Here is a 22,919-nt window from a genome sequence, read left to right on the forward strand (position 1 = left end):
GCTACAACATTAAAGCTAATAGAATTGGAACTAGAAAGAAAGCTCAGTTAGCATCACCGAAGGAGGATTTAGTAGGGGACAAAAGAATATTATTGAAGGGTCATTTCCATGGTCTCCCTCCTATTGGTGTGTCATTGAATCGTCTTACTCACTGAGGATGCAAGTTTTCCTTTTCAAAAGTTGGTAATTCCAAAACGAATCTTACTAGCCCTAAAAACTGATTTCAGTGAAAACCCACCTTAATCAACTAAAATATTGCATGTTTTGGATTTGCTTCTGGACTGAGAAATACCATTTTGGGTGTCCTTGCCAGGTGAAAGTATGTCAAGAATGTAGTTTTAAATCAGACTCGCATAACCCAACTGAATGGTATAGAAACAAAGGTTCAACTGTTCTCACACGAGTGACATATTTTCTAGGCCTAAATACAATTCGGAGATGATCCTAAAAAACAAATCCATGCAGACTTGTGGGCCACATGACAATATCACTTTGATGTCAATCTATCAAATTAAGTAAAAATGAACAAGAGTTGGATGATCAATCGCCATCTGACCCTGAACCTTTGACCAAGATTCTCCCCAACACACAGACATTACATAGCATTTATATATAGGACCACAATTTCTTTCCTCTATATTTATACAGGCTTTAATAAATTTACCCCAGTCAAGAAAAAGCCATTCCATGACTGACCATCTATGGTAGATGAGTTTTGACACCAGAAGAAGTAAAACTCTAGCTACCCACTACCCAACAAGAGCATTTGCTTATGAAAGCTGTCCAGATCAACCAGAACCAGAACCCCCCACCCCACCTAATAACCCTTGCCTTATATACTGAATCAGGTCTCCCAAATAGCTAAGTTGTATATATGGTAAGCAACCAATGCATTTAAGTCACTGACCATGTAAGAAAGAAATTGTAAAAAAGCTTCATCATATCACCTTCTTCTCGATCTTCTAAACCCTATTAGAGAATGAAGAGATTCTTGGAATCTTAGTGAGATTCTAAAGCTAGCAGTATGTCCCTCTGTGTGATTTTTTAAAGCACTTGTCTTGTGTTGCTGCTGGAGACTGGAGAGCCCACATGTTCCCAATTTTATGAGAAAAATAAAGAGAGGGAAGCTTTGGATCTATCCACTTTCTCGGCCAACATTTGGATTTGGAGTTTACTGTCCCTAGCTGATCTGCTGATGCATTTTCTTTCCAAGAGAACATATAATATATATATATATATATAAAATAAAACCTATTTAATATATGGATGAGCTAGCTGATCTCTTTCTTTCATTCCCAAGGAGAAGTACTAGATCACCCATCAATGATGAAACATAAAACATATTTTATAGGAAAAATCAGTTATCGTTTCATTAAGAGCAAATCAGTTTTGTTGAAAAGAGAGAATTCAGAGATCAGTGTACCGGAGAGAGTAGTGCAGAAGAAACAGCACAAAAGACGGGGAAAACAGAAAGCAGATCCAGAGAAGGGAGAGGGCTCCATTATCAAGGTTTCTTTTAATTAAAAAGAAAGAACTACTGGAGATATGATCAACAACACAAAAAACAACTCTCTTGCTCTCCCTCTCTCTTCTTGGGACGACTCTTTGGACTCAAGTGAGAAGTATTGTTACAACAAGAAATAAATGACATTATACATATTGCTCACCGAAGACAAGTGTAGAAACAGATGTCAATGGCAAAATACAGCCTCCAAGAAACTTAAAAAAGATGATGACATAGGGTATATAAGGGTCAGTCAAATTCCAAGAAAACCCAGACCTTGCAGCTTCAACCATGTACAATCTCAATCTATCTCTCTCTCGGTAACGAGAGAATCCACCGAAAACACAGTCCATCGTACTCTACTCTAATGATAAACCCACGAACGACATGCAATATTCACAAACCATATGGATTGATTAAATACTGGGCCAAATCCCATTATAGAAATAATGTCAAATCGTGTCAGAGTGAGTGTTAGCGACCTCTTATGCACATGCGCTGAGAGATCCAACCAACTAACTTAACCATGTCATGGGTCAAAGCTCAAAGTCCCGATCGGACAAAGTAATGCAAGTACTGATCATAGACTGATAACCTCAACATATATAGGTACCATTAATGAGCTCACTCACTCACAGGGCTAAAAACAAAGTGTAATAATGTCCACTGAAACCCTAATAAACCAGAAATTCTCAACATGCACTGAATAACTAAATACACATAATATCATATCATCAGCTTAATCTACCCTAAAAGAAGCCTACCGATTACAATCACACTAAAGAAAATTAATCGAAGAACACTGAAAACTCTATGTAAATTGACATTCAAGAGATGGAGATGATTTCATTCATTAATCTTAGTTATTCTTAGGGCTTGTTACCCAAAGTATGCTTGTTATTATGCATCCACACCTTGAGCACGCGCCTCTTCACACCAGTCTCGTTACAGAACTGCTCCACAACCTCCTCATTGTGCTTCTGTAATCTCCACCCCAGCCTCTCCGCCAGTCCAAGCATCTTCTCCTTCTGCTCCTGCGTGAACTTCGTTCGGTGTCTCTTCCTCAAAACTCCACCGGGGTAAACTCCCGGATTCGACATGTCTTCTTGATCGTCTCCTCCTCTACTGTGACTCCCTCCACCGCCAGACGAGGAAGGTAGAGCCAGAGGCCTGTACTGCGGCTGCTGCTGCTTCGGTGCCACGTGGAGGTATCCAGCTGGAGTTCGGTAGTAGGGCGTGAATTGCGGGACCTGATGGTGCGCGAGGTGATGGTGATGGTGATGGAGAACGATTTCACCGCAAGATTCGGCGCTCTCCTTTCTATGGAAGTTGCGGTGACAGTTACACGCGGCGCATTTTAGACCGTCGAGCGTACCTTCCGCTCCAGCCGGCATGAACTCGCCGCAGCCGTCCACTGCGTGACCTCCGATTCCTACAGCGTGGTTCTTCAGGCACTCTCGGTACCTGCGCTTCTTCTGGCCCGAAATACCAGCGGAGAGAATTGCTTCGGGTCCTGAAATCGGGGGGGCCGTGTTGCCTAGCGAGTCGTAACTTGCCGGCAGCTCCATCTCCTCGTCTTGCTCTTCCTGATCCTCAAACTCCATTTCGAAAACTCAGGCAAGACAGAACAAACGGTGTCGTTTCCTTGCTAATTGAAAGTACAAAACAGAAGTAGAGCGAGAAGAAATAAGAGAGGAGTGAGAGAGTAATGAAGATGATCTTATCTTTCTCTGCAAAAGCAAAGCAAGCTGGATGTTTATGCTTCAAAGCTCTTGTAATCTTGTTAGTAACCCTCAGCCGTTTTCCACCTGCTATAGCCGGTAAACCGGTGACTTGTCTCATTTTAACTTTTTTAACCGCGTGGTTAATTATAGTACTAGGGTTGCACAGACAAACTTTGCGAGAATCACATAATAATATCTCAATTGGTTATATTTCTTGGTTTAAAGTGGATGATGTTAAAGTTGAGAATTTAAACCAGAAGAGTTTTTTTTTTAAGATTTTTTCTAATTTCATGAAGCTACACACTTCTAAAGATAGATTAAAAGCCTCATTTCTCCAAATACATTTCGGGTTAGTCTTATTTGTTATTAACGTGATACAGACTGTTCTAACGAGTGACAACGCTAAGTTTACATTCACTCAAATATTTGAATGACATGCTGCATAGAATTCAATCCTGTTTAAAATAAAAAGACTTTGCGAGTGTCAAACTCTGGCTTGTGGCTGTGGATGGTGCTTGTATAGTTTTTAGTAGTGGGTGGTGGCAATCCCAAATCCCACGCCCTCTCCCTCTCACGCGCCGGCGACGCTGAAAACGAGACAAACGGTGGCGGGTGAATGAGACTGATAAGTGTGGGGACAAGGGAAATATTTAGGACGTGAGAGAGAGCGTTGTCGTTATTTAAGACTGCTTGCTGCTGTTTGCTTACGTGTTAATATGTCCAACAAAGAGATGACGCGAGTGGTACGTCAGCATCCATTAAATGTTTGGGCACTGTTCAGCAAACTATGATAAACGGGATAGACAAAAGAATGATTACAAAAGCACACTCCTCGTAGTGATTCGCGTGGGTGGCCACGTTTCGCAGAGTTTAAACCGGCCCCGTGTGTGTGCTCTCGTACACAAGGACGCATATATAGGGAAGGAAGACAACGTAACTTTCGTTAGAGAGGACGGAGACCATCACATCTCACATTTTTCTGGGAAAACTTGGTGTGTGCTTCTTTTACTGTTTTTCCTGTGGTTTTTGCCTTCACTTTAAGTCCTAGTCCCCATCATGTATCTATATAACATTATTCATAGTTTCATACCATCAAGAGTCCTACATATTGTTATAAGATATATATATATATATATATATCCCTTTATTTTCATACTTGCTAGTATAAAAATCATTGCCAACGTACCGAATCCACTAAATATATTTGGCCATAATCAAGATTTGCGGTCTCTTGACATTTGAGCTTAACAAAATGTGTTCTTCATCGTCATCTTCGGCTTGGATTTCTGTGGTTAATCTTCATCTTCGGCTTGAAATCAAGATTTGGGCCGCAAAAAACAGGTGCTAGGGGAGAAGGATTTGGACCTTTTTTTCACCGGATGTTAATAATCGGGTCAAAAACGAGTATTAATTTTTAAGATGCATGGCTAGCTAGTCCACATATCTAATCAAGATCAAAATTTGGCCTTAATAATGGCAGGCACAAAAAATTATGAGACCTCAACCAACCACATATAATAGGGTCCTCATATAGTCATGTTTTACTTTCAAAACTAAAGTTTGACCAAATCTGTGTGTGTGTGTATATATATATATATATATAGACCATCACATCTCATGAAATGACTTAGTTTTTTCATTAGGGTATATAATTAGGGGAAGTAGACTACTCGTGTGTCCTCCTTCTAAGTCCCCGCCCTTGCATGGTCCACCCTCCATCAAATTATGTTACATATTAAGACAACATGTACATGGACCAACTTTTTAATCCATATCAAGTACTATCACTAGCATGTACGTCTGTCCACGAGATTAGATAAAGGGATGATTATCGGGTTAATATTTGGCTTATTAGAATATGATTTTGATGAGCAGTTATATATTTGATACGAAATAATAGTTTTTGTTGGAGAATTATTCTCTTCATTTAGAGTCATGTTCGATCATGTTTTGTAATAGGGTTATATTCGCATCAAGCTATAATCAAATACCTCGAGCTCGATTTGAATTCGTAGACTCGAGCTCGCACCGAAAAAAAGGTTCATGGTTTTGATCTCCAACTCGATCATGTATAATTAAACTCAGCTCGATATATATATAATCCATCAATCAATAAATTAATACCTCATATTGAGGGGCATGCCACATGCATTTTGGACTTTGGATTAATGCGGATTAATCATGCTTAATATGATATGATTAATTAAGTAGAAACTGAAGAGGCAGTTTTATTGCTTAATTAGTGACTTGAAATGTTTTCTTTTTCCCTGAATTAAAAGAGATTTTAATTCTTAAAAAAAAAAACAGAGAGATTTTAATTTAATTATAAAAGGGTTTGATTCATGTGAGTGAGCGAGCCAACTCAGCATGAACAGATGATTGACGGACGTGCTGACATGCAGACACCAGAGAGTGCGCGGAGCGATGATGGCAAATTTAGGCCCTGTCAGTTGGCGGGAAACCACTATTACAGACACATTAAGTGACATCGTAACATCAACAGAACAGCTTTTATATATATATATATATATGATTAAGAGATGGAGAGAGAGAGAGAGAGAGGGAGAATTGCTGGAAAGGAGAGGGTGGAGAGTGACAAGACGATAGAAATATAGAGTAGTGTGGGACGCCCTTCTTTGATTTATATTTCACTATATATATAATACTGATATACTATGTGTATATTCTCTGCAGCCTTTTTTTATTTATATTTTGTCTCTCGCTTACACAACGACACAAACACAAACACAAACACATCAACAATGGCCCCCCAGTTTGGCTGCACCCACAAACATCACCAATGAACAACACCACCACCACTATATGTATATGTATATGTCTCTGCAGATAGAGTATGGACAACCAAACAAACCCATCTTCATTTTGTTTTGTTTTGCTTTCCTAGGTACATTTTATTTTTTACAAATTTTTAATTGTTCCAGTTATAATAGGATATTAGGGTATTCTAGTTATTCCAATCGCTGAGTTGTGTGCACAAAATTTCATGTGCATATATGGTATATTTGAAGCTCACGAGTTTGTTTGGATTCTGTGAGTTTAATTTGGAATACCAACTGTTGGAATTTTTGGTAATTGTTTCTGTTTGCTTCGTCTTTTTTGATCATATTCTTGGCTAGCTCATAGGTGTCTTTGTTTTTGCTAATTATTAGGATGGATTGACATGTTTCTGTTTGTTTGCTTATGGTGTGTTACTGTGTTATATCAATTCAAATCAGGAATCATTATTCATCACATCTCAGTGCCTTGGATTTTTCCAAAGACTATGCTCCAATAGTAAACTCAAATTTCTCTTTTATTTTATTTATTCCTTTCATATATATAATGTATATGGCCTGTGAGGCTTTTCCCAAACAGCTTGTGATTGTATAAACATATATATATTGTGCCAGGTTCTTAAGCCACCAGATCACCAAACCCTAGTTGACATTTGGTGCAACCCCAAAGATGTGAGCACTTTTTTGGCATCTCTTCTTTTGACCATTGTTTTTTCTGTAGCTCATCCATGTACATCAGTGGTACTGTAACCACTTGTTGTACTAATTAAGACTATGTATGGGTTTTGGGTTAATAATTATAAACAGTGTACTTCCATTTGAAATTACTTGAACTCCCACCTTTAAGAATTTAATTCAATTGACCCTACATGCATGTGTCTTAACCTCTAAAGTGAGGAGAAAATGGAAAAATGTGAGAGATTAGTTGGTAACCTTTGTTTTGTCTAGAATAGATAATTTTACTGTAAAGACTTTTTCCCATATATATTGGATTTGACATAACTCAACCGAGTAACATATAAACAAATGTTTATTCCCTCTCATACAATCAACGTGTTTTTTAGGTTTAAAAATAAAACCGTTCGGGGGCCTTTCACCCAAAGCGGACAATATTGTTTTGTAGTGTTTAGGTTGGATTTTCCAACATGATATTGGAGTTAAGGCTCGATTCATTTGGACATAACCTCTACCTGTCCATTTGTTGGGTCTGATATAACTTAGCCCACCCCACAAGTGCGGGATAGTATTAAGACTTTATCCTACATCAAATTGACATAACCCAACCAAGTAGCATATAAGCAACGGTCTAGTCCCACCAAAACAATCAACGCATTTTTGAGTCTAAGAACCAATGACGATAGCCCAATAAAAACAAAACCATTTGGATTTTTGGCCCAAAACGAACCATCAATTTTGTAGTGTTTTGACTGAATTTTCTAACCCTTACTAATGAATTTAGCAGTACTTTTTGTTAACAAATTACTTTTAACATTCCCAACAAACAGGGTTCGACCCACAAGTTTCGATTTAGTTCATATGAAATATCACTTTTACGAGATTGATACGTCCAAACAAGAACTAGGAAGTAAAAATATCTAAGAGGTAATGATAAATTGATAATTGTAAATATTGTTGGGTTGCATGTGATGGTGAAGCATGTCCCTTCCTCTTCTTCTTTTTTAACTTGTTTGACAGGAAGGGAGATAAATGAAGTAATATTGAAGAGATTGCTATATTTGGACTGACAATCTGAAATGCTTACTCCACTAGCATCCCACCTTTCACTCAAAATGCAAGATATTCGATCTTCACACCAATCCAATCCATTGCGTGCAATTCATGCCTTAACCCATCCCCTTCATCATGGCTAGCTTCATTTCTGACAATTGCATTAACATGTCCTTCAACTCTTTATAATTTCTACTTTCTTCTCTATCTATCTACGTCTGCATTTACTATTTGGTTTTAAAAACGATATCATATAAGTTTGTTTTTTGGATTTCCGATCTAGGCCTAAACTCCAGCAATTAGGCCTGCACACTTAGGAATTTTTCACATAACGACATGATAAGTTACTATTTGGATAATTACTTGGGTGATAGCTTAGTAGTGAACCCTAAAACCTAAAACCACCATGTCCTTCTCTTTAGAATTTGAATAAAAAAAAAGCTGCTATAGATAATGAAAAATATGTATACTGATCATTATCAAATATTGCACGCTTTGATAATGACTCTAACGGTATCTTTTTGTGTTTGTGTTCCAAATCAATCAAGTAACTCTTGAAGATAAACAACCAGCAGGATCAAGATATTCCAAATTAAGTTAATGATCAAGAAATATCCAAGTAATCATTTTTCAGTACACATCAGCTAAAAATACACATATATTGTCCTTTTATGACATGTTAGAGAGTTGGTTGCCCGAATGATGAGAAATCTGACTGAGTGACTCAATTGAATAGATTATTAAAACAGAGAACTAGATTGAAACATTTGAACTTTGGGTGACTAAGTTGAACAGCATGAAACCTTCCTGTTGCCAAAAATTACATTAAACCCGTCTACTTGTAACTTATAAGATCATAACACATTACTTAGCAATCATTCATGCCAAAGAGCAATCATGAATCAGCATAATGACAGTAATATTGCATACCTCTAAAAATGGTCTTAAAGGCCATAAAAAATAAAAATGGCTTCAGACATGCCAGTCATGTGTGTTTGGCTTGTAAATACAATAAAAAATGTTAGGGATCCCATTAAAAAACATCACAGTTATCCTAGTAGTGGATATCATCCCTTGATTGATGTAAGTGTATGGGCTTACAAAACCTTGTGATTGAACCAGAGAATAACACATCCACTACTAGAATGACTGTGATGTTGTTTACTACGATCCCTATCACTTCTGAAATATAATACTGGCTAGTGAAGTTAAAATATGTTCTTTGATTAATTCCTAAAATATAGAAGAATGCCAGACAAGTCATTGAACAAAGATTGAGAAGCTTGTCTAGAATGATCTTCCATTGATTTGTCATATTTGGGATGATTTGTAATCTTAAGACATGACATGTTCACGCGTGCGTGAAAACGAGAAATGTGGTTTGTCATGTAATGCAAAACATGCTCTATGAACAGTCGTTTTAATTAAAGGAGGAGTCGTTGATGGGGACATGATAGGCTCATTATTAGTACAATCTTAATGGGATTAGGCTCTAATTCACTGAATCAGATGCCGAAAGTGCATCTTAATATGGCCCACTAGTGGATGGGCTTATCATTAATTTCTTGGGCCCAGCACATTGTGGCCCACTTACACCGTCCTAGACAACAATTCTCGTCATATGTGTATTTAACTAGAGGTTAGAGGACGTTTTCCACAATAAAATGATCCAATAATGTGATGGTCTACAAATGGTGCAACTATAATCAATACTTGTTTCAAAGAGATGATGACGGGTTAGTCATAGGCAAATCGAAAACTAAGCAATGGTAATTCTAAAGATTTCGGAAAAAAGAGATGTCTCCTAAGTTACCTGTAATTCTAAAATTTTCAGAGATCTGCACCTAGTTTCTAGCAACCGAAGCTATTCATATCAACTCAATCAATTCACACCGCATTACCCTAATCGGAAAAAAGAGTACAATGCAGGCCGGAAGATGCATCTGTTTACAAAGCCATTGGCATCACTGGATTCAATCTTAACAACTGTACATTTACCAAATGTTCGTCGCACCCAGAGAAGAACTACAAGGCACAAGATGTATCACTAATGCCAGAACTAAGATCACAAAAATTCGTCAAGTATCTAATGTCCAGGCCAGTGTCCAGTTGTAGCAACAACATGATGAAAAGGCAAAAAAAAAAGAATCCATGTGCATTTTCTAAATATCGTTATCGTTGTCATCGTCATCAAAGACTTTATTCCAAACAAAATTGTAGTCAGCTACATGATTCCATATGAGAAACCATCTAGTATATATTTTTAAACAATTTATTTTCTACCTTTCCTTACAAAAAAAAAATTCTAATATACTTCTTTCTATGATTACCTAGTTCGATTTGCACATGAAAACGGGCTGCCAAATAAGGGACTGCGCACCACATCACATACTGCCCCAAAAGCAGTACTACGGAGTGAAAGCTTGAATTGAAAAGGGTAACTATCATACGGATTGTAAGTTTTGGGTTTGCAGAGCTTCCTGTAAACATTGCGCAGCACCATCATAGTTCAAAAAGCCCATATACCAAAATTCATGACTATCAATAGAAATGACCTGAATATATTTCTCAGCAGGATTTGCACTGCTTGCTGAAGGATTGACTGCTTTGAGTTGAGGTAATGGGATAACTATCTGTGTAGGCAGCCAAGAATCACGACAAAACAAAAGGTCAGCAACAAATTATTATAAGAAAATCATGAGCAATCTACAGGGGGCAAACGAGGCAAAAAAAAACAACAAGAATTCATGGTCTTGTAACATCAAAAATTCTAGATAATCACAAATAAGGCAAAAGCCTCGCAAACAATGCAATAAAGACAATATACACAAGAATTACCCGCATGCTTGGCAAACCGCCTACAAAATAACAACTCATTTCAAAACACAGCGTAGATGAGGCTTTCACTTAGAGATCCATAATCCATTAAAAAAATGTCATACACCTCTTATTTGAAATGGCTCCCCACCCACCACTCTCTCAATCCCCAATCACAAGCACCACCCTTCTATTCCCTTTTCCCCCTCACATCCCCAGAGAGTAGCAATGCCTGATTTATTTTACAAGGACAAGTGGACAACCCACACTTACAGTAAAAAAGTGGAAATGTAATGGTATAGTTATGGGAAAACATTAGATGCCAAAAAAGCACATCCAAATGGTGTACCAGACTTTAAAAATCTGTATACAGCTGGACTTTCAAACTCATTTCCAACATTCCTTCCAATGGAGTTACAAAGTACCACAATCAGTGTTCCCCCAGCTTTTCAATAACAAATGGATTTACATAATTGGGTTAAAAATGCATGGTCATCTTTTGAAATTAAATTACAACTTGCCGAGGATCAATAATGCTGGCCGTAGCAAAATTTCGATAAAATAAAAGGAACAATAACAATTAAGCAATAGGTTATACTTCATCTTTTAAATATAAGGAAGGACAGCATAAAGTTCCCAGAATTTGAAGTACTAATTGCAGTTTTAAGAATTCTTTATTATTATTTTTTTTGGAGAGAACCCAAAAGAACGAAAAAAAGAGAAGGTCTAGGGCAGTTCCCTAAATTAAGAGAGAGAGCATGAAAAACCTTGAGGCTGCGCCCTGCAAAATTGACAAAATAGAGGGCCGAGTGAAATTGAGATATCACAATTTTCTTCCGAGAACCCATTGGAATCGCCCACTTGAACAAATCATTTAACAAACAAATCATTCCAAACCCATATTATTTATATCTAACCTCGGATCATATTCCATATAGACAATTAAAATTGCAAGATTACCCATACTCCACTTGTTCACAAATTGACCATCCAAAAAACCACTCCTTCTAACCTCCAAACAGAGTTCCTCATCTACTTCCCAAAACCTCGATTTGAACATTATTTTGAACCTTTGGAAAATAATCAAGGCTCTTTTACTAAGCTTTGGAGCTTTCACTTTCGATTAGAATTTGTAATAAAATAACTTAAAATCTAACATTTAAAAAAAAATAACTAAAGAGGATCAACAGAATGAAAATTTTACTGAATAGTCGAGGATAACAGCTAAGCCACACTTAGAACGAAGCAACTACATTAAACACAAAAGTCAGAGATTTGTAGGATTAATGAAGAGTCAAAACAACAATCATTTTCAAATTCATGACAGCCAAGTCCTTTAACTATGTCCACTTTTGGCAGCAACGAGCCAAATCAATTATGCTGCTCAGATGAAGCATATGACATACATCATATTCATATGTTGTCAACGAGTTTTCCAAAATGGCAGCCACATCCTTTTAATTTGAAGTTTTCCGCCTTTCAGATGGGTGGAAAGCAAGAGACCAAGTGAGAGTTGTTAGCAACTCCAGATATCATAACTCCAAAATGCTTAACCATTGGTCAGACAATCTTCTCATTATTTAATTTTTTATATGCACGTACTCTTAAGAAAAGGCATGACACTCAAACTGGAAATTCAAGCTAATGAATTCGAGCTAAAATTGGGGATACTGGAATAACTGGATACTACATCATCATGCTGACACATCACATGCAAGCATATGAGTTTTGTAATTTTGTTCAAATGTACCTTGTAGGAACTCCATTCTTTTTTCCCATCAGATTTATATGGAAGAGGGTTGTCACTGCAAAATGCTAGCTTTGCTGAAGAAACATACAAAATACCCATGACTGGACCAGCTGATGTGGACAAGTAACAGGCATACGAATTTTGGAGTTGCTCCTCAGGTACTGTCTCAAAAGTTTGTCGAAATATCTTCTCATAGCCACCTTCTGCTAAAACCTTTGTTCCTTGAGCAATCCTTCCCAATGCAGCTTCAGTGAAACTAGGGCTTGTTTTCACTAATTCAAAGCAAAAGGTAATCATCATTCTCGTACTCTCATTAGTGTAAAATCATGAAAGCTATAATAAGGGGAAAGCAAGAGATTCCACATCATTCGTCAGAGGATTCCAAATTTCATTTAATTTCTCTCCAAAAACGAGGATAATAATTTGAGTCTGTAGCAATTTAGTTTGGATAGTTTGATCCTTTTCAACGGAAAACACCGATTCAACGAAATAAATGTAACTGATTAGCAAAAGAATGCACTGAAATTGAGTCAAATTGTGGGAAAAGGCAACATATCCTTAAATACAAGATAATAACAACGTATCATTATAAAGACACAATGATCAAACAAACAATGAAAGAGCAAAAAACCAAAGCAAGAACAATCCCTCATGCCACATGCTCGCTCAAGGATTACACCGAATGAAATCTCACACATTACACGTAATGAAATCAAGGGAAAACTGGAATGAATCCAAACTGAAAGGAAAAAAAAAGAAAAAAAAAAAGAATGCTTACGGTGTTGCCAGGTATTTCTTGAGAGATCTTCGGCCTTCTTAGTAGCTTCTCCGACCCTTTTTCCCCATCTCCCCAGCGTATCCCGGACGGACACTACCGTTTCTAATTCAGAACACAACCAAAATAACACAATGACACATGTATATATGGGAAGATAGATATACGTAGTACGTAGATGGTATACAAACCTTTGAAGGAGAATGAAGAGTCAGGCGCGGGTGAGAAGGAAACGTAGGAACTGGACTCGTCAATGACATTGCGGCTATGAGTATTGGGCGCAGCAGATTCGGACACCAATTCAGGGCTCCAGGACACCGATTTCCTCACGGATCCCGTACTGTTCGCGGATTCCAATACCTCATTCTTAACCTGACTCCGCTTCTCAGTCTCAGCTTGCGACGTATTCTCCGATCCCATCACGAAAGTGGCCCAATTCCCGTCCCCACTCGGTGCACTATTTTCTTTCTGTTGCTGCTGCTGATCCCCGCTCTTTGGATCTGATTTTGGGCTCGGGTCCTGCGTCATCATGGACTCCGGCGCCTTCTGCTCGCTCTCTGTCTTGGTCTCTTCCTTGGGCTGTTCCATCTCCTAGAAGATTCAGAGGCGGTGGCGCATGACACGTATTGGCTTTCTGTGGCCTTCTTCGTCGCGCTGACGGGTTTGAAATGGTGTCTCCTGTGCTTTTCCGGTGTGGATTTTGATAGAAGATGGATTTACCGGGAAGAACGGCTGTTGGCCTGTTGCCGCGAATAGGGGGGAATTATAATGGGCCGATCAGCATTTGTCCATGGGCCAGATTTGGTTAAGAAGACAGGGCCACACTAAGTTTTGGATCCAGTTCCCAATAACATTGGGCCTATCCTCACATTACTATTGGATTCAATCCAACATTAGGCTTGGGTCTAATTTGAATACATATTGGGTTGGGCTTTGAATTTTGATTCAATTGGGTTTATGAATGGAATTAAGGTTGCAAGTTTTAAATTCATCACCATTAAAAGGGAGAAAAACTACAAATGAACCAAATCACTTACCATAAACATCATCTTCTTTAGACTTTTACCTTAAGCGCTCGTTTGATTTTTGGATTTAGATATAAAATTGGAAAGAGGATGCCATAAACTGATTAATGTTTGGATCACATTATCATACTATTTTTCTCGTATCATTAGTTTTCTTAGTTGTGTTTGGTTAGAGTAAAAAAAATATATAATTGTGAGATATTGTGTATTATCATTACGGGATATTATTGAAATTATTTTTTTTTCAAAAAGGTATTATTAATATTTAATTAAAAAAAATAAGGAGTCACAATCTTAAGGAGGATTTCATTTTTTCGGAGAAATGAGAATACATGACTTTTTTGAAATTCTAAATTTCAATAATTCCACCCACTAAACATAGGAATAACTGAAAAAAAATAAAGCCAAATTCCACAAACCAAACAAACCTTAAACCTTTACTACTTTTCTTTACAAAGTCCAAACATTTCTCAATTTTTTACAAGGTACCAAAAAATACCGGCTAACTCCATAAAAATAATATGATGAGTTGAACTTAAACACCATATCCATGATAATAAAAAATAAAAATTACTTTGATTAAAATAAAAAATAGACTTGAGTTTACCTAAATCTTAGTCAAATTAAAATTCAATATTTTGGACATTAAAGGGAAAACGAGAAAAAGGAAAAAAAAATTGGAAGGAAAAGAAAAGAAAAGAAAAGGGTAGTTGGGTAGGTGGAGGCCTTCCTCTATAAACAAGTAAACAACTACGCAGGCAGTGAACACAACACACAAACCAACAACTCCCGCACTCACCAACCTCTCATTTTCTCTATTTCTTCCTTCTTCTTCTTCTTCTTCTTCGTTCGTGCTTCAATTGCAAGCACTAATGGCATCTTCTCTCGCATCCAAATCGTTCATCGGGGATCCGAGGACGAATTTGTGGTCTCTACACCCGGATCTTCAGAAGCTCTCATCCCCTGCTGTTCAAATTAGAATCCACACGCGAAACTCCACTAAATTCCGTGAGTCCTCCATCTGGGTAGTTCTGTTCACTATTTAATTCCCTTTTATTTGTATTATAATTTCATGCTTCTGATTGCCATTCCTCTGTGAGAATGTTGTTTTTGTCGAAGGAATGAACTTTTTTGGGTTTTGAAGTACAAATTCTAATTTGGTTCCATATATGGAGTACAATATTCTGTGATTGAAAAAAAAAAATGAAGTTTGCATCTGTGTGCTGTAACAGAAATAAAGGCGGCTGGGAATACGTTTGGAAATTACATTCGGGTTACTACCTTTGGAGAATCTCACGGAGGTGGTGTTGGTTGTATAATTGATGGATGCCCACCTCGACTTCCGCTTTCAAAAGATGATTTGCAGGTGGATCTTGATAGAAGGTATTGGAATACAGGCTTCCCTTTGTCATATTTGCGATGGTAGAACTATGTTGTTAGTCTATCACAGGATAATGCTATAAGTTAAAATCGCTCCTTGCCTATTGTACAATGCATGGTTTCTAGATGGTGGCATCTGATTGTTGCTTTTATGAATAGCTTTTGATTTTAATGTGTATAGTTGTTGTGTTCAGGAGGCCAGGTCAGAGCAGAATCACCACCCCTCGAAAAGAAACTGATACATGCCGAATAGATTCAGGAGTCTCTGAAGGTTTCATCTTTGTTAATATCATTATTGAAAAATATTTGGCCCTTGTCGCGTTTAACTTCAATAAATATATGTTCTTTTGTGCTTCAAATGTGGTGACAACATATGTATTGGTTGCAGGAATGACTACTGGCACACCGATCCACGTTTTTGTACCCAATACAGATCAGAGAGGACATGTGAGTATATTGTGTTACTGGCTTATAGGTGTCTTTGTCCATTAAGCCTCTATTTTCATTTCTTCTTCTCCTACTTCCTTCCGTTTCTCAGTCTTTTTTAGTTGGGGAGAAAGTGGGAACTGGAGATTGTGGTGGTGTTTGTGTTCGGTAGGTTTTTCCGCTCATTGATATCCATACTCGTCGTTGGGAATTGGCTTTATACTTACCAGTGCATATTAACTTTTAACCAGAAGAACAAAAGTATGTTGGCTGCAGCTTTTGTTGCTTGTAAGGAAAAACTTATGCTAGTTCTTATGCGCTTGAAAATATTGTTTGTAACCTCTTATAGAAATGAGATGTGCTGTTATTATTTACTGGTTAGAATCTAACTTGAGATTTTTTGAAATGATGTTATTATGTCTTTTATTTCACCTCTTATTGCAAAAAATGACAGCACATTATTCTCTTTGAATACTCAATTTACTAGTGAACAATATGAATGGTTATTAGTCCCTTAGCGAATCTACCTTGGTATCAAAATACTCACTTTACTAGTGAACAATATGGATGGTTATCAGTCCTTTGGGAATCTACCGAGTCATTCTAATTTACTTTGAAATATTCTGATTGGAGGATGCATGATATTTTGTAGCCAAACACATATGCACTGGGGCTAGATGTTGAGAAATTGGCATTTGGAAGTTTTCTAAGTTTTTTATTGTCATTTTCAGGATTACAATGAAATGTCAGTAGCTTATAGGCCTTCTCACGCTGATGCAACTTATGACATGAAGTATGGTGTCAGATCAGTGCAGGTAACGTGTTTAAGGATCATTATGTAACTATTAATACTTCTGGAGATTGAAAATGAAGCTAATATCTGGATATGGTTTATCTTAACTCAATTTATGTCTGAAGGGTGGTGGTAGATCGTCAGCAAGAGAAACCATTGGAAGAGTTGCGGCTGGAGCTGTAGCTAAGAAAATTCTCAAGCAACTTGGAACTGAGGTGTGCTTGAATTTTATATGTTGTGTTGAAGATTTCAATTTCATTGCCCTTTTCATCCACACTTAAAAGTACGCATATGTCTATTTTCAAATGTGAAAGAGAAACAAGTTAGGTTGTCTTTTTGTTAGACCTTGAAGTTCATATTTTGATATTCTCTTAGTGATTGTCCTCTAAACTACAGAATTAAAATTTGAGTTGTTGGTTCCTCTGTCGTCTCGTACTAATACAAGCATAGACAAGGAAAAGGAAAGGGAAAAAGCGCTGCGATCAGGAAACATAAATGAGAGCATTGTATTCTCCTCTAAAAAGTTGTCTTTTATTTTGATTTTTATCCAACTTTTGTTGGTTTTTTTCTTTACAGGTTCTTGCATATGTCTCTCAAGTTCACAAGGTTGTACTTCCAGAGGATCTAGTTGATCATGAAAATCTGACAATTGATCAGGTAACTCGCTGTTGGTTTTAGATTTTGCGTTGTCTACAAGCAGAAATACTGCAATTAATGCTTTGGCACATAGGAAGCTAACTGCTTAAGATTTTACATGAAACTTAATGAATCCAAGCAAACTAATTAATCATGACATGCAAATTCTGGATCTATATGTGTTCATTGACATGAGTGCAGGACCTTTTCACTTTGTACCTCAAAATTGAGTGTGCAGGTTTGCAAGTTAATATTATCATCTGGAATCTTAATTTATCTCTTTCATATTGTGGTTTATTTTCCTTTATTTTTTATTTTCTATTTGTTTTTATAAAGGAGCTAGCTAGTTGCCAAAGTCTCTATACAAGAACCCGCCACATCAATCCTCCATCGCTATTCATTCTATCGAAAGCTACTTTCCTGACTAGTACTATAGCATTTTTAACTTTTGCTAACTTAGACTTTAGTTGATGCGTTCCCCAATCAGGTTTTGTCCTTGCAATATTTTCTGTGTTTGTGTAGTTTACTGTCTTGATGTGGTAATAACTTTTAATCTTAATTGGTTTGCTTGTTTCAGTATTTTTTTTTATGGATGCAATGAAATTTTTTTTCCGTGTTCATATTTGCTTCTATTCATTTCATTTCTTGATTGGTATTGAATCGCCATCTCTGTTGTTGTTTGCTTCATAAAATGTTGAACAGGTTGAGAGCAACATCGTAAGATGCCCAGATCCGGAATATGCTGAGAAGATGATTGCTGCAATTGATGTGGTTCGTGTGAGAGGTGATTCTGTTGGTGGTGTTGTCACGTGCATTGTAAGGAATTGTCCTCGTGTGAGTACTCTCTCTCTCTGACTGTATTTGTGTGCGCGCTTGCATGCGCACTCATGCACTTGTTTGCATTTTTTTTTTCTTTTATTGATCATGAATATTAAAAATCTGTCACTGTATATCATGGGTGTGTGTGCTGTATGCACATGTGCACTTGTTTGCATGTTCTGTTCTTCTATTAATCACGAAGGGGCATTAAAATCTGTAATTGCATATCAGGGTCTTGGGTTTCCTGTCTTTGACAAACTTGAAGCTGATCTGGCTAAAGCTGTTATGTCCTTGCCTGCAACAAAGGGCTTTGAATTTGGCAGTGGATTTTCAGGTTGAAATTTTATGTGGTGGTTAAGATTTTTTTTTCAGATATTTTATTCTAGTAATTTGAAATGACATTGCATAAAAATCCTTGCAGGAACTTTTATGACGGGGAGTGAACATAATGATGAGTTCTACACAGATGAACATGGGCGGATCAGGACAAGAACAAACCGCTCTGGTGGGATACAGGTTTGTACTGATAGAGTTGGATTCTAGATGTAGGTAAACTGATAGATACTCTTTACTGAGCTTTTCCATTGGTTGACAAGCAGGGAGGAATATCAAATGGGGAAATTATAAACATGAGAGTAGCTTTCAAGCCAACTTCGACAATTGGAGTAAGTTCAAAATCTTAATTTCTTCCTCCCCACCTTTTTCTTTATGACACACATGCAATATTTTCCATGATTTACATTTGTTTCATTCTTAAACATTTGATACCCATATATTCACTTTCATTTAATGCTTTGGCAGAGGAAGCAGCATACAGTAACTAGAGATAAAAAGGAAACTGAACTGATAGCTCGTGGTCGCCATGACCCCTGTGTTGTTCCAAGAGGTGTGTCCTAGGATGATATATTATCGCTCTTGTTCTTCATTTTTGCCTCTTATTGCTGCTAGTACTCGTTATTTTATCCTAGTTATTTTTTGTTTCGCGATTTTTGAAGTTGCATTTGCTCCTAAAATAAGTCACCATGATGTGGTTCTATGATCATCAACCACCAAAAAATGCATATACAGGAGTAACATGGACAAATATTATGTCTTGTCCGTTCGTTTTTCACTCGTTACCCATTTCAAACGAAAATATTCATCAATGATTGTTCTCTGTTTGTTTGTGCTGGGGTGTGCAGCGGTACCAATGGTAGAAGCTATGGTGGCCCTCGTGCTCGTGGACCATCTAATGGCGCAACATGCACAATGTCATATGTTCCCTATCAACCCAGATTTGCAAGAACCCTTGAAGGAGTGTCCACCTATTGATCTCGCCAAAGTAGCCATTTGAGGGAAATAACAAAGCTGTGTCATCATCTCTGCGGAACTCAAATCACTCCGATTCCAGTGACAGTTCCATATTAAGTTTACAGTACCCGATTTTTCTTAAGAAGACGAGTTCAACATTCTCATAATTGTTTTTGGTTTATTTTTCACCCGCAAGGCCTTGCTTGTTTTTGTTGTTTTGAATCCCATGAAAATGTGTCGACTCATGTTTATTTTTCCTTTCGAGTAATTATGTGCTGAGTTTAAACCTTTTGTTGGTTGTTTATTTAGATAATTTTTATCAGCAGAGAAATTGTCGTCTTCTGAACACAGAAAATAAAGTATGAAGCTGCAAATATTTCTGCATTTCCATGTAATGTTAGTGATAATTACAAATGATTGACTGCTTCTGATGGACAAAACAAAACCATCAGTTCAAAAGATTACAATATTTGCAATATCAAACCAAATGACTGTACACAGAGAAATTGCTCTTCCAATGCAATTACTTGTAGACATCCCAAATCCCAAATAATAATCAAGAAAGAAGCTTCACATCCATCCCCCTGCAACTAATAAGCCATCAATCAACTGGGAAGCTGATAACAAACCATTACACTAAACAAACAGATTAACATGAGCAAATATAAACGAATTTAGAGTCAAAAAATGAAAAGAAGATAGATTCCTTGAGATTAATTGGAGGAGAGAAGGACCAGTCCATCCGAAAATGACCTATAGACCAGAATTCTGTCTATTATAAACTAGAATCGAAACCCACATTACAAACTACAAATCCAATCTGTTATAACATCACAGGACCCTCAAATTATAACCCAGAATCTAATCTACATGAAACATAATGAAAACCCACAAGCCAAAACCGAACTTTACAAGCAATGAACCAAAGCAAAAACCATTTTCAAACACCTAATGAGAAAAGGTTCTATGCTTGACATGTTAGATTTGTAAGCACAAGCAATCTCAACCAGAGCCTTGTGATAGATAGGGGTAACACGCTTGCTTCAAAACCAAAAGCATGAATAATGTTTGAATAAGTTCCAGAATATGTACCTGAAATCAGGCAAAAAGAGGGAGAGAGAGTAAAGGGTAGAAAGAATCTGTACACGCAATTGGCCTGTCTACATGGGCTAAAGGAAATGGAGACCAATTTTGTGAAATGTGCTCTCTTTGGTATTCAGGTGTAATATGAGGATAAATAGAAGGTGATATTTTTGGTCTGAGCCCTTCGGCCTTCACCAATAAACAAAACTGTCAAAACACTTGCAGGAAATGAAAAGGCAGTCATGTTGTAAAGGTACAGTTCCAATAATCTCGTCAATTATTGAATTTTTAAGCTGAACTCTGTTTGCTTCACTGATGAAATTTTACATTGAGCTTTTGACACGAGGCTCAAAAATAATACTGCTAGATTTTTTCGGTTGCCCTTCTGGTTTAAACCCTGTCAAAACAATATACATATATCAATTTAAACATTGATATAGATAGATGTACATGTTAGAGAGAAAAAAAAAATTACAAAAGCGAATGTAAACCAAATTATACAAGTATCGCATATTTTAATTCGATGTAACCAAGAATGATATGTTTAATTGTTTATATGCTAATTTTAGGGTCCCTAAAACAAAAATGAACCAAAATCTCTTCTTATTTTTAAATAAAATTAAATTGTAAATTATACCAAAATAAATTATTTGTTTGTGGCAACTGAAAGCTGGAAACAAATTCATAGACATGAAACGACCATTTCACGTTCAGCCAATAAAGCCACCTCCATGTTCATATGGATCTAATACTCACCAGAAATCATATTTTGAATCTTCTCAACGAACCCAAGCATTGTCTCCAAATTCTTTCTATCTGGGAAAGGTTGAAGATTTAGAAAAGTTTTGTGATTGTGAATACAAATAAAGATCAGAACCATGTCTGGAAAACATACATACGAACAAGGAGATGCAATTTTAGTATTACCAAGTCTTGGTATGGTGTGTCCCTTGGGATGATATATCACAACAGGTTCTACAAATGATTCCAATAAAAGAAGTCCCTCTGGCTTCAAAAAATCATTCTCCCCTGCAGTTTGTGCCAATGCAAGAAAATGTTAAGTGATGTCTTCTGGCCACATTAATCATTCACATTATGGATGCTAAGAAAGTCATGTTCTGTTTCCACAATTTACTTTCGACTTCTTGTTTACCATTCGCTCAATGCATACTAAAATGTTTGTCAAGCCATGGATAAGACAATATGTAGAATTCTGTAAAAGCATCTAAGGTAATGAACAAAGCACTTAAGTGTGGCAAAAGAGAATCCAAACAGTCGCAGTAGTTTTACACTTTCTTTGTTCCATTCTTGCTGAAAATTGACTTGGGAAATAGCTCTGTTGCTGCTAGATGATACGCAAATTGGCTATGCTTATCAAGCAATCTGTCCACATAACATGCATCTTTCCCGCTAAACCACATGACATGTTGTAACAATTACGTAAGAGTTATCAAGTTACCTATGAAGTGGACAGAGGGGCAAACAACCAGAGGTGAAAATGCATTGGTAACCAGCTTATTCTGCCCAAGCTTCATTAATCCCTTGAATTTGGCTGCTGAGATTAATATTAGAAACTTAATCTTTGGTACCCTCGTGAAAGCAGCACCCTATGCATTCACAGTTGATGTACATTAATCATAATTTCATTCCATTCATCACATTAATAAGCCAGAAAATTGTTAAGTTTTATACCTGCAATTGGAGTCCTGGCACAGTAGCTGATATGAACGCCCCCTTACACCAATCAATCAATTGAAAGAGTTAGCTATTAAATACATGGTGATTGCAAGTAACCCAAGAGCCGAAATGAACAAGTTGCATAAAATGCTTACCTGGGAAAAGCCCAGCAACCCGTCAAATGGACCATGCTTTACCATATAATCTTCTATATATGCCACACACTCTGGAAGATTCCCATAATTCATATGCTCCTACACAAAGATTTTAAGTTTAATCCACAAGATGTCAAGATAGTCAACACTGTTAGACCTTATTCTCAAAGAAAATTGGATAAAATAAGATAACCCAGGAAGTATATCAACCTTATCGCTTTGATACCATTCGTAATAGGGAGGATCAAAAACTCCTTCAAGTCCAGATTCACCTTCTGCAGGAAATGGGGCGTTGAGGAAATCAAAATCCAGCTTTTCCAGCAGGGTTTGAGGCCATTTCATGATCAAGTCTTGGAGGATTTTAGCGCTTGTTCTGAATCCATGGAGGCAGAGGATTCTGGGTTTCTTCCGGATTTCACTCTCCATTGCAGTTCTGCTCCTTCTCTTTCGTCCTCCTTGGTTTGCGGTACATTTTCTCGGTGGCTTTTTCTACTGAAATTTCTGGCTGTCGGACGACAATGGCATGTCGTTCATTCAATTGG

At 37.2% G+C, this 22,919-nt stretch overlaps 4 protein-coding genes across 6 annotated transcripts; 1 reads left to right on the forward strand and 3 right to left on the reverse strand.

Annotated features, from left to right (window-relative positions):
* Positions 1–1,900: 1,900 nt before the first annotated feature.
* LOC119995367 (zinc-finger homeodomain protein 2-like) lies at positions 1,901–3,232 on the reverse strand. The gene has a single exon (XM_038841846.1). It carries the CDS (start codon positions 3,106–3,108, stop codon positions 2,374–2,376), a length of 735 nt encoding a protein of 244 aa, XP_038697774.1. The 5' UTR covers positions 3,109–3,232; the 3' UTR covers positions 1,901–2,373.
* Positions 3,233–9,923: 6,691 nt separating this feature from the next.
* On the reverse strand, positions 9,924–13,820 carry LOC119987836 (putative GEM-like protein 3). 2 transcript variants are annotated; one of them, XM_038832747.1, is made up of 5 exons: positions 13,285–13,820; positions 13,097–13,198; positions 12,319–12,590; positions 10,307–10,384; positions 9,924–10,231 (listed from the first exon to the last, which is right to left on the reverse strand). In XM_038832747.1, exons 1-5 carry the CDS (start codon positions 13,679–13,681, stop codon positions 10,196–10,198), a joined length of 885 nt encoding a protein of 294 aa, XP_038688675.1. In that variant the 5' UTR covers positions 13,682–13,820; the 3' UTR covers positions 9,924–10,195. The 2 variants fall into 2 exon arrangements, with proteins under 2 accessions (XP_038688675.1, XP_038688672.1); XM_038832744.1 differs by having other exon boundaries at positions 9,924–10,384.
* A 1,062-nt stretch (positions 13,821–14,882) lies between these two features.
* LOC119995380 (chorismate synthase, chloroplastic-like) lies at positions 14,883–19,753 on the forward strand. The gene is made up of 13 exons (XM_038841859.1): positions 14,883–15,126; positions 15,351–15,501; positions 15,693–15,769; positions 15,887–15,945; positions 16,656–16,739; positions 16,843–16,932; positions 17,294–17,374; positions 18,056–18,187; positions 18,404–18,506; positions 18,594–18,688; positions 18,772–18,837; positions 18,974–19,058; positions 19,354–19,753. The coding sequence occupies exons 1-13, from the start codon at positions 14,991–14,993 to the stop codon at positions 19,503–19,505; spliced, it is 1,311 nt and encodes a 436-aa protein (XP_038697787.1). The 5' UTR covers positions 14,883–14,990; the 3' UTR covers positions 19,506–19,753.
* A 73-nt stretch (positions 19,754–19,826) lies between these two features.
* LOC119995381 (esterase OVCA2-like) lies at positions 19,827–22,857 on the reverse strand. 2 transcript variants are annotated; one of them, XR_005467669.1, is made up of 8 exons: positions 22,588–22,857; positions 22,378–22,476; positions 22,238–22,279; positions 22,005–22,152; positions 21,473–21,574; positions 21,302–21,361; positions 20,555–20,942; positions 19,827–20,046 (listed from the first exon to the last, which is right to left on the reverse strand). XR_005467669.1 is itself a non-coding variant. In XM_038841860.1 (7 exons), exons 1-7 carry the CDS (start codon positions 22,801–22,803, stop codon positions 20,869–20,871), a joined length of 741 nt encoding a protein of 246 aa, XP_038697788.1. In that variant the 5' UTR covers positions 22,804–22,857; the 3' UTR covers positions 19,827–20,868. The 2 variants fall into 2 exon arrangements, 1 of the variants encoding a protein (XP_038697788.1); XM_038841860.1 differs by having other exon boundaries at positions 19,827–20,942.
* Positions 22,858–22,919: the final 62 nt, after the last annotated feature.

The sequence above is a fragment of the Tripterygium wilfordii genome, chromosome 3, assembly GCF_013401445.1.
Source record: "Tripterygium wilfordii isolate XIE 37 chromosome 3, ASM1340144v1, whole genome shotgun sequence".
Taxonomy (NCBI): Eukaryota; Viridiplantae; Streptophyta; class Magnoliopsida; order Celastrales; family Celastraceae; genus Tripterygium; species Tripterygium wilfordii.

Coding starts and splice junctions, on each gene's coding strand:
- LOC119995367 (XM_038841846.1), bottom strand. CDS start 3,108: ATGGAGTTTGAGGATCAGGAAGAGCAAGACGAGGAGATGGAGCTGCCG.
- LOC119995380 (XM_038841859.1), top strand. CDS start 14,991: ATGGCATCTTCTCTCGCATCCAAATCGTTCATCGGGGATCCGAGGACG. Junction 15,946..16,655: donor ATACAGATCAGAGAGGACAT/GTGAGTATATTG, acceptor TGTCATTTTCAG/GATTACAATGAAATGTCAGT. Junction 19,059..19,353: donor CCCCTGTGTTGTTCCAAGAG/GTGTGTCCTAGG, acceptor TGGGGTGTGCAG/CGGTACCAATGGTAGAAGCT.
- LOC119987836 (XM_038832744.1), bottom strand. CDS start 13,681: ATGGAACAGCCCAAGGAAGAGACCAAGACAGAGAGCGAGCAGAAGGCG. Junction 13,199..13,284: donor CTCTTCATTCTCCTTCAAAG/GTTTGTATACCA, acceptor GTTCTGAATTAG/AAACGGTAGTGTCCGTCCGG. Junction 10,385..12,318: donor AAGAATGGAGTTCCTACAAG/GTACATTTGAAC, acceptor CTGCCTACACAG/ATAGTTATCCCATTACCTCA.
- LOC119995381 (XM_038841860.1), bottom strand. CDS start 22,803: ATGGAGAGTGAAATCCGGAAGAAACCCAGAATCCTCTGCCTCCATGGA. Junction 22,153..22,237: donor TGCCAGGACTCCAATTGCAG/GTATAAAACTTA, acceptor GTGAATGCATAG/GGTGCTGCTTTCACGAGGGT. Junction 21,362..21,472: donor ACACACCATACCAAGACTTG/GTAATACTAAAA, acceptor AACCTTTCCCAG/ATAGAAAGAATTTGGAGACA.